General features: G+C 37.0%; 3 protein-coding genes across 3 annotated transcripts; all 3 read left to right on the top strand.

Annotated features, from left to right (window-relative positions):
• Positions 1–3874: 3874 nt before the first annotated feature.
• On the top strand, positions 3875–4813 carry LOC134496457 (olfactory receptor 12D1-like). The gene has a single exon (XM_063302185.1). The coding sequence runs from the start codon at positions 3875–3877 to the stop codon at positions 4811–4813; it is 939 nt and encodes a 312-aa protein (XP_063158255.1).
• Positions 4814–8893: 4080 nt separating this feature from the next.
• LOC134496456 (olfactory receptor 12D3-like) lies at positions 8894–9829 on the top strand. Its single transcript, XM_063302184.1, has one exon. It carries the CDS (start codon positions 8894–8896, stop codon positions 9827–9829), a length of 936 nt encoding a protein of 311 aa, XP_063158254.1.
• Positions 9830–13670: 3841 nt separating this feature from the next.
• On the top strand, positions 13671–14609 carry LOC134497293 (olfactory receptor 12D3-like). Its single transcript, XM_063302961.1, has one exon. It carries the CDS (start codon positions 13671–13673, stop codon positions 14607–14609), a length of 939 nt encoding a protein of 312 aa, XP_063159031.1.
• The last annotated feature ends 2939 nt before the right edge of the window (positions 14610–17548 follow it).

Raw genomic sequence — 17548 nt, 5'->3', positions numbered from 1 at the left:
TGCAATGGTCTAATTCTGGTGCACATTAAAACTAGGTGATTCCCTCCTCTTTATTTCCTGGAATGGAATATGTTCCTTGTATCCTAGGGGCTTTGTTTCCTACCTGCAGCAGCATAGAAAGGAAGGGCACTGATGACATGGAAGGAGGGAAAGTAGGAATCGATTGAACTATCAACATTGACTGCACTTCTTTCAGTTTTGAAATAGGAAGAAAGATCTATTGCTCTAACTATTTTGGAGATATTTAAATGTGGAGGCCTTCACATTTGGCTACTCAATATGAAAACATCAGGAAAATGGAGGACAGTATAGAGGCATTAGGTAAGAGCAATGCATGCACAGCCTTATCCACATCATCCTTCTATCCCTCACAAAAAGTTGTTAAACACCTACATATATTATTGGCAATAATGTTGAACCTTCATGCCCCCCCCCATTTCTTTCAGATAGTTCTCTCTTGATATAATAAGAAGCAAGGCCCAATGGTTAATCTTATCTTTATTTAATCTTTGTGTATTTAGTATTAGTCAGAATTTCTTAAAATGCACCTATCAGTATGATGAATCTATCCATCATGAGGCAGTGTGGAACCTTTGTGGTCCACATTTTAAAATAAACTAAGCAATATGTATCCCTCAGATTTATACAAAGAGTGAAATACAGGTATTATTTGCATCCTGCACTTCTGGAAATTGTCCAGTAAAAACAAGAACTTATTTTTAAAGAAAATAGTGTATATACTTGGGAGATATTCAGAGGATAAATGTGGATTTTCTTCTATTATTATTATTATTATTATTATTTAATTGATCAACTGAAATTAGCAGAATGAACATGATTAAGTGCAGATAAAGACGGCAAGATCTAGGAATGGAAATGGGTCACCCTACTATCCATCCAATTTTCAAGTCCTTCTCAAAGCACTTAACTCTCATATTTCTCCCCCACTTTTTTTTCATGCTGCTAGACCCTCAAATTTCTTTACAGCTTCTTTGGGCTGCTCTATAAGAACCAAATCAGGGCATGGTGGTCACTCTCCTCAGCAAAACATTGAAAAACCAAGTGTGCTGGTAAATATATTTTATGTGGGGGACAGCCTTTTTTTTCTTTTTTTTTAAGACAAGTCACTTCTGGGTGTTTTCATTCTGCTCTACTGGGCTGTGTGATGGCTGTAAGCATGTCCTGGTACTGATGCAGGGCATCATTTTCAGTTAGTAAAGGAGATATAAAATCATTTTTCCTCTATCCCTTATACTACTAAAGATTTTAATTCAGTACAGAAGAGATTTCTGGCGGTATTCCAGTGCCTTGGGGGGGGGGGGAAATGTCTTGGCCATTAAAATATATTTAAATAGTCTTAATTGGTGGGAGAAATTGTTTACATTCTCAAATTCAGTAGATTTATCCCCACAGGACCACACTACTTCATGGATTTGCCCTCCTCCCCAAAGAGGGGAGAATAATGTATTGCAAACAAACACATGTCACAAACATACAGAGAACTGAATCTACGTTTTATTATGAGGGCTTATGTCTTGCACCGATCTAAACGAATGTAGTTGATCTCCTATCTCTTATGCTATATGTACCTTACGTTTTCTTTATTGGCTGGGCACGAGGTTTCATAAAGGTACAGATTGTCAGAATACCTAACAGAAATAGATACTAGCTATGAGTATTTTATTCAGGGGATTTCTGTTGGATTCATTATTTTCATCATGGAAATATATGGGTATTTCTTTCAGTCATCTTAAAAATTGATAACTCTAGGTAAACAGTGTGATAGGAAAAAATAATGGAATCCCCATCACAATATCATACCAAAACAACACCCATTAATCCACATTGTCTCTCTATATAGTGTATTTGTTGATTGGTCCATACTAGGAATTCAGAGCAATCTGATTAAGGACAAATCCTTCTAGGGCTTTCTGCTGGGCTGCCAAGGCAAATGCATTTAATCAGGAGAGAAAAGGAATTATTCTTTTTGTTCCATGCATTGTTAGAACAAAAAGGGTTAATATTATATGGGGAAAAAAAGCCTGTATGTTGTAAGTTACTTCTACAGTTTTTAAGGTCACAGCACATTATTTGATAATTTATGAAATCTTCTGAATGAAACTAAATTTCATTCTAATTTGGATGCAGTTTCCAGGTGTTAACTTGACTAAAGGTAGCATTTTCTCTGCTATACTTTGTATTACAACCAAAGATTAAAATTAGAAAGTTCGTCATCAGTCTGTCTGAGATAAATTGATATTTTGAGATAATGGAAATTTGGAGGACAAAAGGCAGTTAACTTATCATGATTGGATATAAGTAGTTCACTCTTCCTTGGAAAACTGAAAATATGTTGTTTGTGTGTGTGTATGTAATGTATGTATGTCTGTGTGTATGTGTGTGTATGTATGTATGTATGTGTGTGTATGTATGTATGTATGTGTATGTGTATGTATGTATGTATGTATATATATATATATATATATATATATATGTATATATGTATATATATATATATGTCTGCGTATTTGTGTGTGTGTGTGTATAATAGCTTCCCGTGTGGATATTTAATACAGCCCATCCCTTTAAGTTTAATAATAGTGTTGTGTAACTCACTTATAGTTCTTTCATTTAGATTTTCTGGAAGCTGAACATATTTTTTACCCAGGCTGAGCTCACTCAGCATCTGACATGAAAACAAAATAATATTATATTATCTGATCTGGATTTTTCAACACGGTAAGACAATAGCTGAATTCCCTCAATGGAATGAACTACAGACTACCCAATGCTATCTCAACCTACTCTAATTTGCTATATAAACCCAAACTCAGTCTGAATCCATATTGTTTTACACCTGAGAAAAAGAACTTTTCTTGTCAGGAGTGTGAACGCCAGGAGATAATGTCAGATGTGTGAAAGTGTACCACAGCAGCAACTAGTGTGAGGCCAGTAGGAAGCATGTTGGCACAGTTATACTTAATATTTCAGCTCTTGTTGAAGGACACAATAATAATCTGCAGGTACAGCTGTTGCCAGTATATTTTAGAGGCTAAGCATGAGCTGTAAAACATGTCAGATAAGCATATTATCTGTTACATGGGGGTGGGGTTGGGCTCTTTCTGTGTACTAATAAATTAAGAGGAAAGCCTGAAAGGATTGATTGACTGTCCTCCTTAGATGAAGATTTCTTTCTTCTCACAGTATCTTGAAGAGACTGATGGGGTCTATTTGTCTGACAGTACCAAAATAGTTTCCTAGGAGACCATTTGCAGCAATCATTTGTAGCAGTTTTATTAAATTGAGGAAAGTGAGGCTTCCCCAGTTATTTGGGAAGTATGGGTAATAATTCATTATTGAGCACTTTGAGCCATCTTGATAACATTCCGAGGATTCAGTAGGTAGAACTGTGGGAATTGGAAAAGATAACATAAACCCTATATTGACTGTATATAGCACATATTTAGACATTTGAGACCTATTGTTCTGAAACCAGAAGGACATTCTTCTCTCTCAGGTATGACAACCTATTAACTCCATGCTGGACTTACCAGATTCATTCTTAGTCACAAGCATTAAAAAGTCCTCCATACTTTTTGCCATTGTAAATAGCAAATTTATTTTAAATTTATCCAAACACTAAATCTTCCTCTCTTTCTTGTTGTCATATTTAGAAATGAGGTAAACTTTGTATAAATTACTTTTACCTTTCCTTTGTTACTGATATGTATCATGTTAATCATATTCATTATTTTCCTCTTGGCAATTTTTTGCATTCTTCCATCTTTCTAGCTGTGAAAGAAGTGTAGAATGTTTCCTATCATTCTGCTGTTATTTGTTCCTGCCTTTATTACTTTCTGCTTCCTTTTTAGTGATGGAGAACCAAACAGAGGTGGAAAAATTTGTTTTGATGGGCCTGAGCAATGTCTTGGAGCTTCAGTATATAGTCTTTGCAATATTTTTGCTGTTGTATGTGGCCACATTAGCGGGGAATGGAGCTACTGTCATTGTAGTCTTAACTGAACCTCACCTTCACACTCCCATGTACTTTTTCCTTGGAAATCTTTCTTGCCTTGACATCATTCACTCCACAGTAACTGTACCAAAGATGCTAGCTGGTTTTCTAACAGAGCTGCAAACAATCTCCTTCAATGGCTGCATGATCCAACTCTTCTTCTTCTACTTCATGGGTGGTACTGAAGGCATTCTCCTTGGAATCATGGCCTATGACCGCTACATTGCAATATGCAATCCTTTGCGTTACACTCTCCTCATGAGAAAAGAGGTTTATCTCCTGATGGCAGCAGCTGCCTGGTCCACTGCTTTTTTCCATGCCTTGATGCACGCAGTTGTGACTGCTCGCCTTCCCTTTTGTGGACCAAATCTAATCAAACACTTTGTCTGTGACATTAAGCCACTGTTGAAACTGGCCTGTGGCAGCACATACCTCAACCTCATGCTTCTCAATACTGTGACCAGTTGTGTTGTTATGGGCCCTTTTATCATCACGGTAATTTCCTATTTCTACATTATTACTTTCCTTCTTTTCAAAGTGCAGTCCCAGAGTGGTCGACAGAAAGCCTTCTCTACCTGCGGATCCCACCTGACTGTGGTGGCTTTACTCTACATTCCTGTATTGTTTAACTACATGCTTCCCACTCTGGGTACCTCCTCTCAACAAGAAATGATACTAACCCTCATATATAGCACAATTACCCCAGTTTTGAACCCACTTATTTATACACTGAGGAATCAGGAGGTAAAAATGGCAATGAAAAAGATTCTGAGCAGGAAGATGTTCACATTTTGGTAAAAGAAAAAGCTGAAAACTAACTCAACCCATGACAGTTCATCATCATGTAGGAAACATGTACTCTCCATAAACATGGCGCTCTTCAAATGAACCACCTTTGTTTGTTTCATTCATTTGATGGATTGATATATTAGACTTTAATGATATATCTCATTATCCTTACAATGATTTTTCTTTGAGGTAATTAAAAAATACAGGAGAGAGTCATTTACTGAGTTTTCCTGGCATAGGATGGACTTTATCATGGATAATTCTACTCCTAGTCCAATATCTTTACCTCTTCACTATCCAGGCACTCCTATAATGACAATCTTCCATTCAACATGTGGAATGAGATCTTTTGTTGAACCCTTCCATCTTTAGTTACAAATGGTGGATAAGACTTCTGGATAGAGAGAAGAACTTTAGCAGTGGTATAATTAAAATCCATGCAGAGGAACCATCTTTGCTGTTTACTTACCTAAATAGCACATTATAATTTTTTAGTTAATTATGTTTTAGGTGATTAGCCTCTCTTGAAATACTCCTTTGGTTGTTCTGAATTTCCTGCCAATGAGCTATTTGAGTAAAATCTCTAACTTTGCTTTAAGTGAATCAAGCATCAATGCTTTTTAGCCATATTTTCCCTCCCAAAATACACTTGGTATTTTACCTAGACATTTGCCCTGACTTGAGAAAGGCTAAGAGTTAGCTTTGGGATCAAAAACACCTGGACTATGGGCTTCCCTGTGGAGCACACCTAGTTGGTGATTTTCTTCATTGGGTGGGAGCGGGGTGAGGAAGTAATGAAATTGATTTCAAAAATTACCAAAGGGGCAGAGGGGAAATCTGAAATAGACTATTTCCTATTCTCCCATCTCAAAACACAAAGTTTCAACCATACTTTGAAGTTCTTTCCTAATGCAACCATTCTGAACATTATTTTTCTGCCTTTCAATTAAATTTCCATATGTCTAAATACACCTCTCTCCTGCATGCTTGAAAATGAATTTTCAGATCTGATGATAGTAAAGAGATACACAATCTAAGAGAGAAGCACTAATATTTCTTATTTACCCACTGCAAGCTGAATATGGCCCCTTATTTGTGTTGTAATAATGCTCAGTTCAGTGGCAGTGGGGTGCCATATCCATCATCAAGGTTGGCAAGTTCTAAAGTTACAACTGTGCACTCCACCACACATTTGATTTTGAAATCATCTTCAAGTCATCTTAATGCTTTTGCACATTTCCTCCACTTTGCCTTCATGATGCTTGACTATTGAGGAATTTAGCTATGACCTTGAGAAGGAGAAGAGAGAAGACAAATGGTCACTCAGCCCCTGAAAAGTACAAAGTGAAAGAGAGAGACTCCTAACAGTCTCATCTTGATATTGTCATCCTTAAAAAGAGTCTGTGAAGGTTTTGGACAGCTTTCCAGATTCAGTTAATAGATCCTACAACAAGAAAGTACCTTACCAAATTTCCTGCTTCTGATCTGGCCTACCACAAAAGGTTGACAATGAGTTTCAAATGTGTCCAGAGGTTCCTCATGGATTGTGCTATGGAGTGGTGGTGGTGGGACTCATTGTATATGGTTCCCCATACAAAATGGCCACAAAATGGCTACAAAAACAAAAGGCTGCAAGGTGCATTCTGTTGAGATTTATTTTGAAAGTGGCCTGGATTTTTCCACCCCACCCCCTCCTTCCCTCCCTCCCTCCCTCCCTGTATCCATCAAACTCCCTCCTTCAAATTTTGCAGCCTGGGCTACAGAATTGTATGGCATGTCCTGCAGCGTCTGAGTATGTTCTCAGTAAGTATGGTTCACAGATTAGTACATTTATCTCTATTCCTTAATACTACTCAAGATTTTTATTCAACCTTTGTAAGATATAAACTGCAACAGAATCCCCAGTTTTGACTATCAACAGAGAACTCATTTTGACTCATCGGCTAATATTTCAATTTCTTGCGGGGGGATATCTTGGCTATTAAAAATTTAGGTAAATAGTCTTAAGTGTTTAAGCAAATTGTTTGCATTCTCAGAATCACAAAATGTATCCCCACAGGAGCACACTGTTTCATGGATTGTTATATTTTTTTTCCCCAAAGACAGCTAATAATCCTTTGTAAGCCAAGAATATGATGCAAACTTACAAATCATAGAAAATATATATTCTACTAGGACAGTGTATTTTTACATTCTCTTAAAATGCATGAAGATTATCTCCTGATTCTTAACTGATTCTTATTTTCAATTATTGATCTTAACTGAGCAAAAGGAGTCATTAAGGTATGAATAATCTGAGTATTAACAGAAATAGATATCAAATGTGGGCATATTATATACAGCATTTATTCAAAGCATCCGTTATTTCCTTCTGTCTTTGAAATGCATAGACAGCTCTTTAAGATATTTTACAAGTGATAAATCTGGTGACAAGCACAAGAGGAGTGGGGGGAAAGGTTCTTTAGTATATTCCTTCACATATAGTAAGTTAATTCTGCAGTTGTCAAGATCACAGCATATTATTTGATCCTCTATGGAATGTTCTGAGTTACAATTTATCTTTGGCTGAGGCTTCCAGGTGTTAACCTGGCTAAAGGTAGTATATTTTTCCTGTTGTGGTTTGCATTATAAATCAAACAGTAGAACTAGAAAGTTCCTAATCAGGCTCTGTCTGGCATAAATTGATATCATTTCTCGGCTGTTTGGCTAAGATCAGGTGTAGTAAATTGAGATTTTGAGCTAATGGAAATGAAGTGGAGATAAAGGGGATAGCTAAATATGATTAGAAATTAGGAATGTAGTAATAAGTAAGTAATGATTAATTACAAGGAACGCATAATTCCTTGGAAAGCTCACAATAGCTGACATAAAAGTTTTAAGAGTTTCTCACTCAGACATTTAGTATACTTTATCCAGAATTCAATAGTGCTGTTGTCCTATATTTTTTACCCTAGCTTTGCTGATACAACATCTGTGGCCTAAACAAACAAACAAACAAAAACACACCATAATATCTGATCTGGGCTGGCATTTTGCTCATAGTAGGGCAATGGTTGGACCAACAATAAATTGTACCAAAAATTGCTCAATGCCTTTTCAGCCTACTCTATTATATTATTTAAACAGTTTGAATCCATGCTGCTTCACACTTGATAAATATATGTTTTTTTCTTAGGCTGTGAGCATCAGGATATAATATAAGATGTGTGAAACAGTACCACAGCAACAAGTAGCACTGGACCAGTAGGAAGCCCATTGGCACAGTTATATGTAATCTTTCAGCTACTGTTGAAGGACAGAACAGTAATCTGCAGCTACAGCTGTTGCCAGCATTTTTTAGAGGCCAAGAAGACATCAAAAATGAGCTCCAAAACTTTTCAGCTAAGCAGGTAAAATATCTATACCTAGGAGGGTGAACTTCTTGTTCTTTGATAAAGCAAGAGGAAAGCTAAATAGGAATGATTGACTATCCTCCTTAGATGTCAAGTGAAAGGTTTTTCTCAAAATGTGATAACTAGAATGGTGGAAATTTGAAAAGAGACTGAAAATTATTGCTTCTGAATTTGACACACATTTAGATGTTTTTACATTTATGGTATTAAAATCAAGAGGACAGTCTTCTTCATCAGAAATGACCACCAACAATATATTATCACTTCATGTTAGATTGGTCAGGTTCATTCTTGCTAACAAATGTCAATAGTGTTTGCATGCCTTTTGCCATTATAAATTTCTTATATTTCCAAAATCAATAAAATTGTAGCCCTGATTTATACAAATAGCTACAAATTCTCTCCTTCCTTCCTTCCTTCCTTCCTTCCTTCCTTCCTTCCTTCCTTCCTTCCTTCCTTCCTTCCTTCCTTCCTTCCTTCCTTCTGTATTCAGAATTTGGGTTTCTTTTATGATAGAAAACTTTGTATCTATTCGTTGTTATTAAACTATATATTTGTTATTCAAGTTCAATTACATCTTCCTTGTCATAATTTCACCCTTTTTTGGCCTTTTTATCTTCACATCACATGCAGCCTTTTCTAACTGTGAATGGTTATCTCTCTCCAGTTTGCTCACTATCTGCTTTTTTTTTTAGTGATGGAGAACCAAACAGAGGTGTGTGGATTCATCTTGTTGGGCCTGAAAAATGACTTGGAGCTTCAATATATAGTCTTTTCTATTTTTCTGCTGTTGTATATAGCCACATTAGTGGGGAATGGAGCTATTGTCATTGTAATCTTAACTGAACCTCAACTTCATACACCCATGTACTTTTTCCTTGGAAATCTTTCATACCTTGACATTTTCTACTCCACAGTAACAGTTCCAAAGATGCTACAAGGATTTCTTTCAGAGCTGCAGACCATCTCCTTCAATGGCTGCATGGTCCAGCTCTTCTTCTTCTATTTCTTGGGCAGTAGTGAAGGCATTCTCCTTGGAATCATGGCCTATGATCGGTATGCTGCAATATGCAACCCACTGCGCTATAGTCTCATCATGAGAAAATGGGTCTGTATCCAGATGGCAGCAGCTGCCTGGTCTATTGCCTTTTTCCATGCCTTGATGCATGCAGTGGTGACTGCTCGCCTTCCCTTCTGTGGACCAAATCTAATTGAACACTTTGTCTGTGACATCAAGCCATTGTTGAAACTGGCTTGTGGCAGCACCTACCTCAACCTCATGCTTCTCAGTATTGTAACTAGCTGTATTGCTATGGGCTCTTTTATCTTCATACTTCTCTCCTACCTCTACATTATTACTTTCCTCCTCTTCAAAGTGCAGTCCCAGCATAGTTGGCAAAAAGCCTTCTCCACCTGTGGATCCCACCTGACTGTGGTGGCTTTACTCTATGTTCCTGTGTTGTTTAACTACATGCTTCCCACTGTGGGTACCCCCTCTCAACGAGACATAATAATAACCCTCATATATAGTGCAGTTACCCCAGTTTTGAACCCACTTATCTATACACTGAGAAACCAGGAGGTTAAAATGGCAATGAAAAAGATTTTGGGTAGGAAGATTTTCATTTATTGATGAATGAAAATGCTGAAAATATACTTGATCCACAACAGTTCATTGTAACAACTACATTTAACATTCCTTAGATGAAAAGCCTTTATTCCTTGATTGACTTATTCATTTTATTTTAACGCTAAGATATATTGAGATGCTATGTTTTAATATTTAATGACTCTCATGTCATTATTCCTACAATAATGATTTGAGGTAATTTGAGTTAATAGGTAGCAGCCTCCCAGTGAGCCATGCTGACTGAAGGTGGACTTGAACTTGAGTGTCTGGTCCTAATCTAATATGTTCACCACTATGTCACACAGACCCTACTATAATGTTTGACTTCTCATTCACCTTGTTAGATAAGAATGGTGGGATTTTAATTCAGCTACACTCTTTGAACTATAAATGGTAAGTAACATTGATTTACAGACTGAAACATAAACTTCAGTGATATAATAAAAGTGCAAGCTTTTGGGAAATATATACAAAAGGAATGTCTAAACTGGTCTGTTTTGAAATATATCTTTAAATCTTTTGAATTTTCTTCACATGAACTATTTGAGTGGAACCTTAGAGGGAGTTTCCAGTCACCTGTATGTGGGAAGGGTGACTGAATCTATGAATGCCCCAATGTATGTATGTATGTATGTATGTATGTATTCATTCATTCCATTTGTATCCTGCCATAATCCAAGGAAACTCTGAACCCAGTGTGGGGTTCTTAGCATTCCATCCTCTCCTACGTGTTATTTTTCATATACATAAAACAACTGACAAAACTCATCTTTCAATATGAGTTACCCTTTAGATTTACACTGCCATCCTATACCAGGCTGGTGATGCTTTGGAAATCTTGTACTGGTGTCTGGAGACCTCAAGGAATAGGACTGGAAGAACCAACATCAGATTAAACACTAGTAGGGTAGAGTAGTTGTTTTTCTATAAACTTTTGGGTTATCCAGAAACATCAGACTCAGTGGTTATTCTAAATCACATTGACCTCTCACTGAATAGTTAATTTTTTGACTCTGGAATCCTCCTGGACTCATACAGGGGGAGCAAGCCAGGGTCATGCAGAGCTTTACGCAGCTCCAACTTGTGTGCTGGTTACAGCCATATAAACACAGGGAAGCATTTCTAAATATAACTCTGCATGTCAAGTTCAATCATCTATAGATGGTTCGCTGAAGATTCTACTCCAAAAGGAAATAGAGGTTCATTGACCAGAGTGCAAGCCTTTTGTAATATTTCTACACTGTACAACATACTTCTGCTAGTGGTATACATAATTCTTACTCTTCTGATATTTCACAAGACACTTCAGACCCCTCCCTCATTTTTCCCTCTTAATTCATTGGCCTGGGAAGAATATTTTCATTGGCAATTTCACTTTTCTATATAATGTTATGTCACTTAAGTTTTACAGTACTTATTCCTTACTTGTACACTGCCCAGAAGCTTCATGATTGGAGTGGTCTGCAAATCACTTTTTTTTAAAAGGAGAGGAAGGGAGGGAGGGAGGAAGGCAAAGAGGAGAGAGGATTAAACATCTATAAATACATTTGAACTCGCTATTTGTAATCCCATGCTGGGCTAGTGATGCTATGGAAATGAATCTGTTTCTGGAGAGTGTGAGGTACTGGACAGTGAGAAACAAGCTCAAATAAAATCCTAGGAAAATAGATATGCTTTTCATTCATAATTACTTGGGTATCCAGAAACTATTATGGTGAGGGATGTCAGGATCTATGGTTCTCTAGGCTATGGAGACAATAAATTCCCTTTCCCTTGATGTAAGTTTATTAGGACAAGTGATCCAAAAATAGATCAATACTTCATAAATGCAGGTGGACTCTTAAGATTCAGAGTCCCTCACATTCCAAGTCAGATCTGGTATACCACTAGTACTAGTTGACTTTTGTATTGTTCCTTCATTGCTCTTCCTTTTTTCTTCTCTTTTCCCTAAGAATTGATTTAAATATCTATCTATCTACCTACCTACCTACCTACCTACCTACCTACCTACCTAAGGGTCTTACTTTCCCAAGAATAACAGCAGGAAAGTAGAGGTACCAAGAATGACAAGGGAACAACTAGGGGTAGATGAATCTGTCAGTATTGACTTCTTTCATATTTTCTAAGGAATTTAAGTTTGGAAAGATACTTTTGGCTAATTGGTGTGGAAAGATCAGGAAAAGGTTGCACAGGTTATAGATTGTATGGCAGTGCTTGCATGGATACTTGTGTTCACATCATACTTTCATTTCTCACTAGGTGAAATTAAATATCTTGGCTCTAAGCCTTGGCTCTAAGATTGCACATCTCTACTGAAAGATTTATATCTTGCTTCTTCCTTAGGAATATCTGTCAAACTTCCTGCACCAGTTTTTCAAACAGCAACTGTACTGTGCAATGGGTTGGGCTGAAAGTGACTTCTTCCCAGACTCCTGATAAATTTCCATAGTTGAGTGTCTTAGATCAACACTTAAACCACTGCAGCGTGCACTTTTTGCTAATTTTTACGCATGCCTCTATCTTTGTATAAGAAACAGCTAACGTGGTGCCTGGTAATTTTCTTTTTCTTTAATTTATAGTTATTGCACTATTAGCAACAATTTCTTAAAATCCATCAGCATCTTAATGTCAATTCATCTCTCACCAGATAAGGAACCACAATACTGTCTCCACTTTTGCTTGCCTATATAGACGAGATTTGTGGCACCATTCTAATGCCTTGAAAAATAACCTTGGCCACTAAAAGCTGTAGTTAAATAATAATCAGTGGAACAAATTGTTTACATTCTCAGATTCAATAGATATAATCCCACAGGAGCACACTGCTTCATAGATCGTTCCTTTTCTTTTCCCCAAAGTCAGCCAGGGATGTTTTATAAACCAAGCACGTCATGTAAAAGTTAATATCCAGATTATATCTGAATGTTAGACTGGAAAATTTCATATATTGTAAGTTAGTTCTCCCGTTACCCCATGGTAATTGCACATTATTTAATCTTCTGCTAAGTTTTCTGGACAAAACTAAGCCACATTTTGTTGTTGTTGTTGTTGTTGTTGTTTTTCTCCTTCAATTAGCAGCTTCAAGAGAGGCTCCATATAGAGTAGGAAACTTTCTCTCATGTTTTGTATTGCCAAACAAAGATTAACACTGGAAAGTCCCTAAACAAGTCCTTCCTAGTGGAAAATACATATTAATGCTGTATTTGAGATGCATGCAGTACTTGTCATTAGAGTTCTTGGAGTTTTTAACATTATATTAGTAATTTGTGCCCATCGAGAAATAAGAAAAGTGAGTCCATGCCCATTCTGTGGGTAGAAAGAGTGTATGAGACATGCAGGCAGTGATTTCTTATTGAGCACACTGAGGCATATTTCACATGAAGGAAAAGTGCTAGTTAGTAGCTAGATTTGCACAATTTGGAAAAGAGAATAAAGCCTATGGTATCTGAATGTAACATACATTTAGACATTTGAGTTTCAGGCATTCAGTTCAAGACTCTACCCATCTGTTACAGAAGTGATTAGAGGTTCATTCTTTTTAACAAACATGAATAATGTGTACATACTTTTTGCTAATGTAGAACTCCAATTGCTCCTACGTAAATAAAACTGTAGTCCTCATATATCTGAAATCTGTGCCTCATCTCTTACTCTCTATCTCTATTCACAGGGTTCTCTTTAGACAAATTATTTTTTAATCTCTCCTTCGTTACTGATATTAGTCAAGTTCCATTATTATCATCTTCCAAGAGTTTTACTCTTTTCTAGCCTTCTTCTAAAACTCAAAGTTTTTATCATTTATCATTTATTAATGCCTTTATCATTTTCTGTTTGCTTTTTAGAGATGGGGAACCAGACAGAGGTGGGACAATTCATCTTGTTGGGTCTGACTAACATCTTGGAGCTTCAGAATGTACTCTTTGCAATGTTTCTTCTATTGTATTTGGCCATCTTAATAGGGAATGGAGCTATTGTCACTGTAATTTTAGCTGAACCACACCTTCACAGTCCCATGTATTTTTTCCTAGGAAATCTGTCCTGCTTTGACATCTTCCTTTCTACAGTAACTGTACCAAAGACATTGGCTGGATTGCTATCAGAAATGCAAACAATTTCTTTCAATAGCTGCATAGTCCAATTATTTTTCTTCCACTTCTTGGGCAGTAGTGAAGACATTCTCCTTGGACTTATGGCCTATGACCGCTATGTTGCAATATGCAACCCCTTGCACTATACTGTCATCATGAGAAAAGAGGTCTGTATCCGGATGGTAGCAGCTGCCTGGTCCACCGGTTTTTTTCATGCCTTGATGCATGCAGTGGTGACTGCTCACCTTCCCTTCTGTGGTCCAAATCATGTTAAGCATTTTTTTTGTGACATCAAGCCATTGTTGAGACTGGCCTGTGGTAGCACATACCTCAACCTCATGCTTCTCAGTATTGTGACCAGCTCTGTTGCTATGGGCCCTTTTATCATTATTGTTCTCTCTTATCTCTACATTATTATTTTCCTTCTCTTCAAAGCCCAGAGCAAAAGTGGTTGGCAGAAAGCCTTCTCTACTTGCGGATCCCATCTGACTGTGGTGGCTTTACTCTATGTTCCTGTGTTGTTTAACTACATGCTTCCCACTGTGGGTACCTCATCGGAACGGGACATGATAATAACCATCCTATATAGCACAGTTACCCCAGTTTTGAACCCACTTATTTATACACTAAGAAATCAGGAAGTTAAAATGGCAATTAAAAAGGTTTTGAAGAGAAAACTTTTCAGTTTTTGGTGAAAGAAAATGCTGGAAAGATACTTCATCAATGAGAGTTCACTCTTATAAGCAGATTGTATATTCTTCCCTAGCCTTGAATTCTCCAACCAACATGTAGTAGTAGTAGTAGTAGTTTTAATTTATTTGATAGGTTGGTGTCACTTCCCCCCTTACATGTGGCCCTCCCATAATTTTATCTCTATAATCAAAATAGTTTGAGTTAATTTTAGTTGAAAAAGAGGCAGTGGCTTACTTTGGGCCACCTAACAACCTTTCCTAGATGAGTTTAATCTTCATAGTAGAAACCCCAAGTCCTGTAATGCTTATTGCCTCACTTACGAGACTGGATGAGAATGGTGGGATGTTTGTTCAACCTTTTCCTTTGTACTACAAATGATAGGTAAGACTGTTTTATAAGCAGATTTATAAGTTGAAAAAATGGTACAGCAAATATCCAAGCAGGAAAACCATAATTGTTCATTACTTATTGAAATCTGTCCATTTGGAAACACAATAAACATGATCTTTAAAGTAGCCACTTTTGAAAAATAATTTTAGCACTTTTTAGAGGCATCCTAAGAAGCTATTTGATAGAAATCTCCCTTCAGTGAAATTCATAGAGCTGATTTGTAAAAGATTTCCCCAAAATCCATGCCATTAAGTTTATATTTGAGTTATACAATGGATTCAAATCACTTGAATTTGTGAACACAAGTAGTTGGTGATTCTCCCTCTGTCTGTCTTTCTCTCCCTCTCAGACAAAAATGGATAAATAACGGTTTGTTTTTTACTATATTAAAATAAAATGTTTCTTAATGGAAGCATGCCACATCTAAATCATTTCTGCCTTTGTACTGAATTCATGTAAATATACATTCATATCTGCAAATTCAAATGTGCACATCTTTGGATAAAATGTCATCTATCACTAGTTTTAGCAATAAACTCTATAATATTACAAAATTTTATAAATAGTACCCAGTGAATTCCTTAACAGGAAAAAGAGAATGGTTGAGTAATGTTTAACTTAGCTTTCATTTTCTCTCTATTTTCCACTTAGTTCTCTACAGAAAGTCAAGGTTTATTCAACATACATAAAAACAAATTTGTGATATAAATGAATAAACTGTAGGGGTGCAGAACAGTCTCCTGAAATTGCTGCAGTACAAAACTTAGTAGTACCCACCCAACATAGCAAAGGATGTTGGAATCCATGTTTCTGAATATAATGGAGAGCTATTTCCAAGGAATAAAGGTTATTAGGGAAGAGATCCAAACCAACGGTCTTGAGGCTCCCCTGATTTAGGTCATTTACTGGATTGAGGTGAGGTGTCTTCAGTGTGCTTATGACACCCAGTTATACATTCCCCCAGCCCCAGTGAGGCAGGGAATGCTGTGGTAGACTTAGACTGGTGTCCAGAGAATGTAAGGGACTGAATATGGAGAAAGGAGCCCAGATTGATACACATACACATACGCATACACATACGCATACACATACACATACACATACACTCATTCATTCATTCATTCATTTTGTGCCATTGCAATAATTATTGGAAGTTGTTGGATTTGACTTACATATAAAAGGGAATAAAGATTTAACATGCATCATGGCATGTGAACTCTGACTGCTTTTCATGATTCTAGACCTTTGCCATATTACTTCCATGTAGTTCCCTTCAGTTTTTTTTATATATTTTGGGGGGCTATGACTGTATAGCAAATAAATAAACAAATTATAACAGATTCCTTATTTTTATTGTCAGTAAGGAAAAGATTTGCAGCACTATTTCAAGGCCTTGGAAAAATAGCCTTGGTCATTAAAAAATACTAAAATAGCATCAATTGGTTGAAGAAATTGTTTACATTCTCATATTCAGTAGATTTTTTCTCCAGAGGAACTCACTGTTTCAAGGACTGTTCCTTCTTCCCCCCTGTGGCAGCCAATAATGCTTTGAAAAATAACTATGTGATCAAGAGCCACAAATCACTGGGAATATATTCTACTCTAAGGGTTTATTTTTTGCATCCCATTTAAATATACACAGTTGAACTCCTGCTCCTTAAGCTTTACTTATCTTCAGTTTTCATTCTTGACAGGGAAAGGGGTGTTCTGCAGGTATGAATTGTCTGGATATCTAACAAATATAAATTAATTTAATCCCCTGAATAAATCAATTCTTTCTTTCCATCTCTGAAATGTGCAAGTATTCTTTTTGAGCTATCTTAAGAACTGATGTATTGAGGTAGAGGCCCAATAGGGGAAAAACGGCTTTCTCTCTCTCTCTCTCTCTCTCTCTCCCTCCCTCTCTCTCTCTCTCTTTCTCTCTCTCCCTCCCTCTCTCTCTCTCTCTTTCTTTCTCTCTCTGAATGAAAAAAAAATACTACACAGGTTATTTCTTCATGCTAGACTATACGTATTATACACCATTTCTGTAGTTATCATTATGGCATATACATACATACATACATACATAATGTTTTCCCAATGAAACTGAGTTACAGTCAATTATGAAACTGAGTTACAGTCAATTTTTGGATGCAGTTTTCAGCATTAACTTCAGCTAAATGTAGTATAGTAAAGGTAAAGGTTTCCCTTGACGTAAAGTCCAGTCGTGTCCGACTCTAGGGGGCGGTGCTCGTCTCCGTTTCAAAGCCTTGGAGCCGGCGTTGTCCAGAGGACACTTCCGGGTCATGTGGCCAGCATGACTCACGGAACGCCGTTACCTTCCCGCCGAAGCGGTACCAATTAATCTACTCACATTTGCATGTTTTCGAACTGCTTGGTGTGCAGAAGCTGGGACGAGCAACGGGAGCTCACCCCGCCGCGCGGTTTCGAACCGCCGACCTTCCGATCGACAGCTCAGCGGTTTAACCCGCAGCGCCACCGCGTCCCTCAAATGTAGTATACTTTTATATATTTTCTATTACTAAGACAAGTTTAAAACTGGAAATGT

This window comes from Candoia aspera, chromosome 4 (genome assembly GCF_035149785.1).
Source record: "Candoia aspera isolate rCanAsp1 chromosome 4, rCanAsp1.hap2, whole genome shotgun sequence".
NCBI classification, from domain to species: domain Eukaryota; kingdom Metazoa; phylum Chordata; class Lepidosauria; order Squamata; family Boidae; genus Candoia; species Candoia aspera.
The sequence above is the reverse complement of the archived record's forward strand: the minus strand, read 5'-3'. Positions and strand labels throughout refer to the sequence as shown.

What these genes read in the sequence shown, in the direction of transcription:
- LOC134496456 (XM_063302184.1), top strand. Translation starts at nt 8,894, where the DNA reads ATGGAGAACCAAACAGAGGTGTGTGGATTCATCTTGTTGGGCCTGAAA.
- LOC134496457 (XM_063302185.1), top strand. Translation starts at nt 3,875, where the DNA reads ATGGAGAACCAAACAGAGGTGGAAAAATTTGTTTTGATGGGCCTGAGC.
- LOC134497293 (XM_063302961.1), top strand. Translation starts at nt 13,671, where the DNA reads ATGGGGAACCAGACAGAGGTGGGACAATTCATCTTGTTGGGTCTGACT.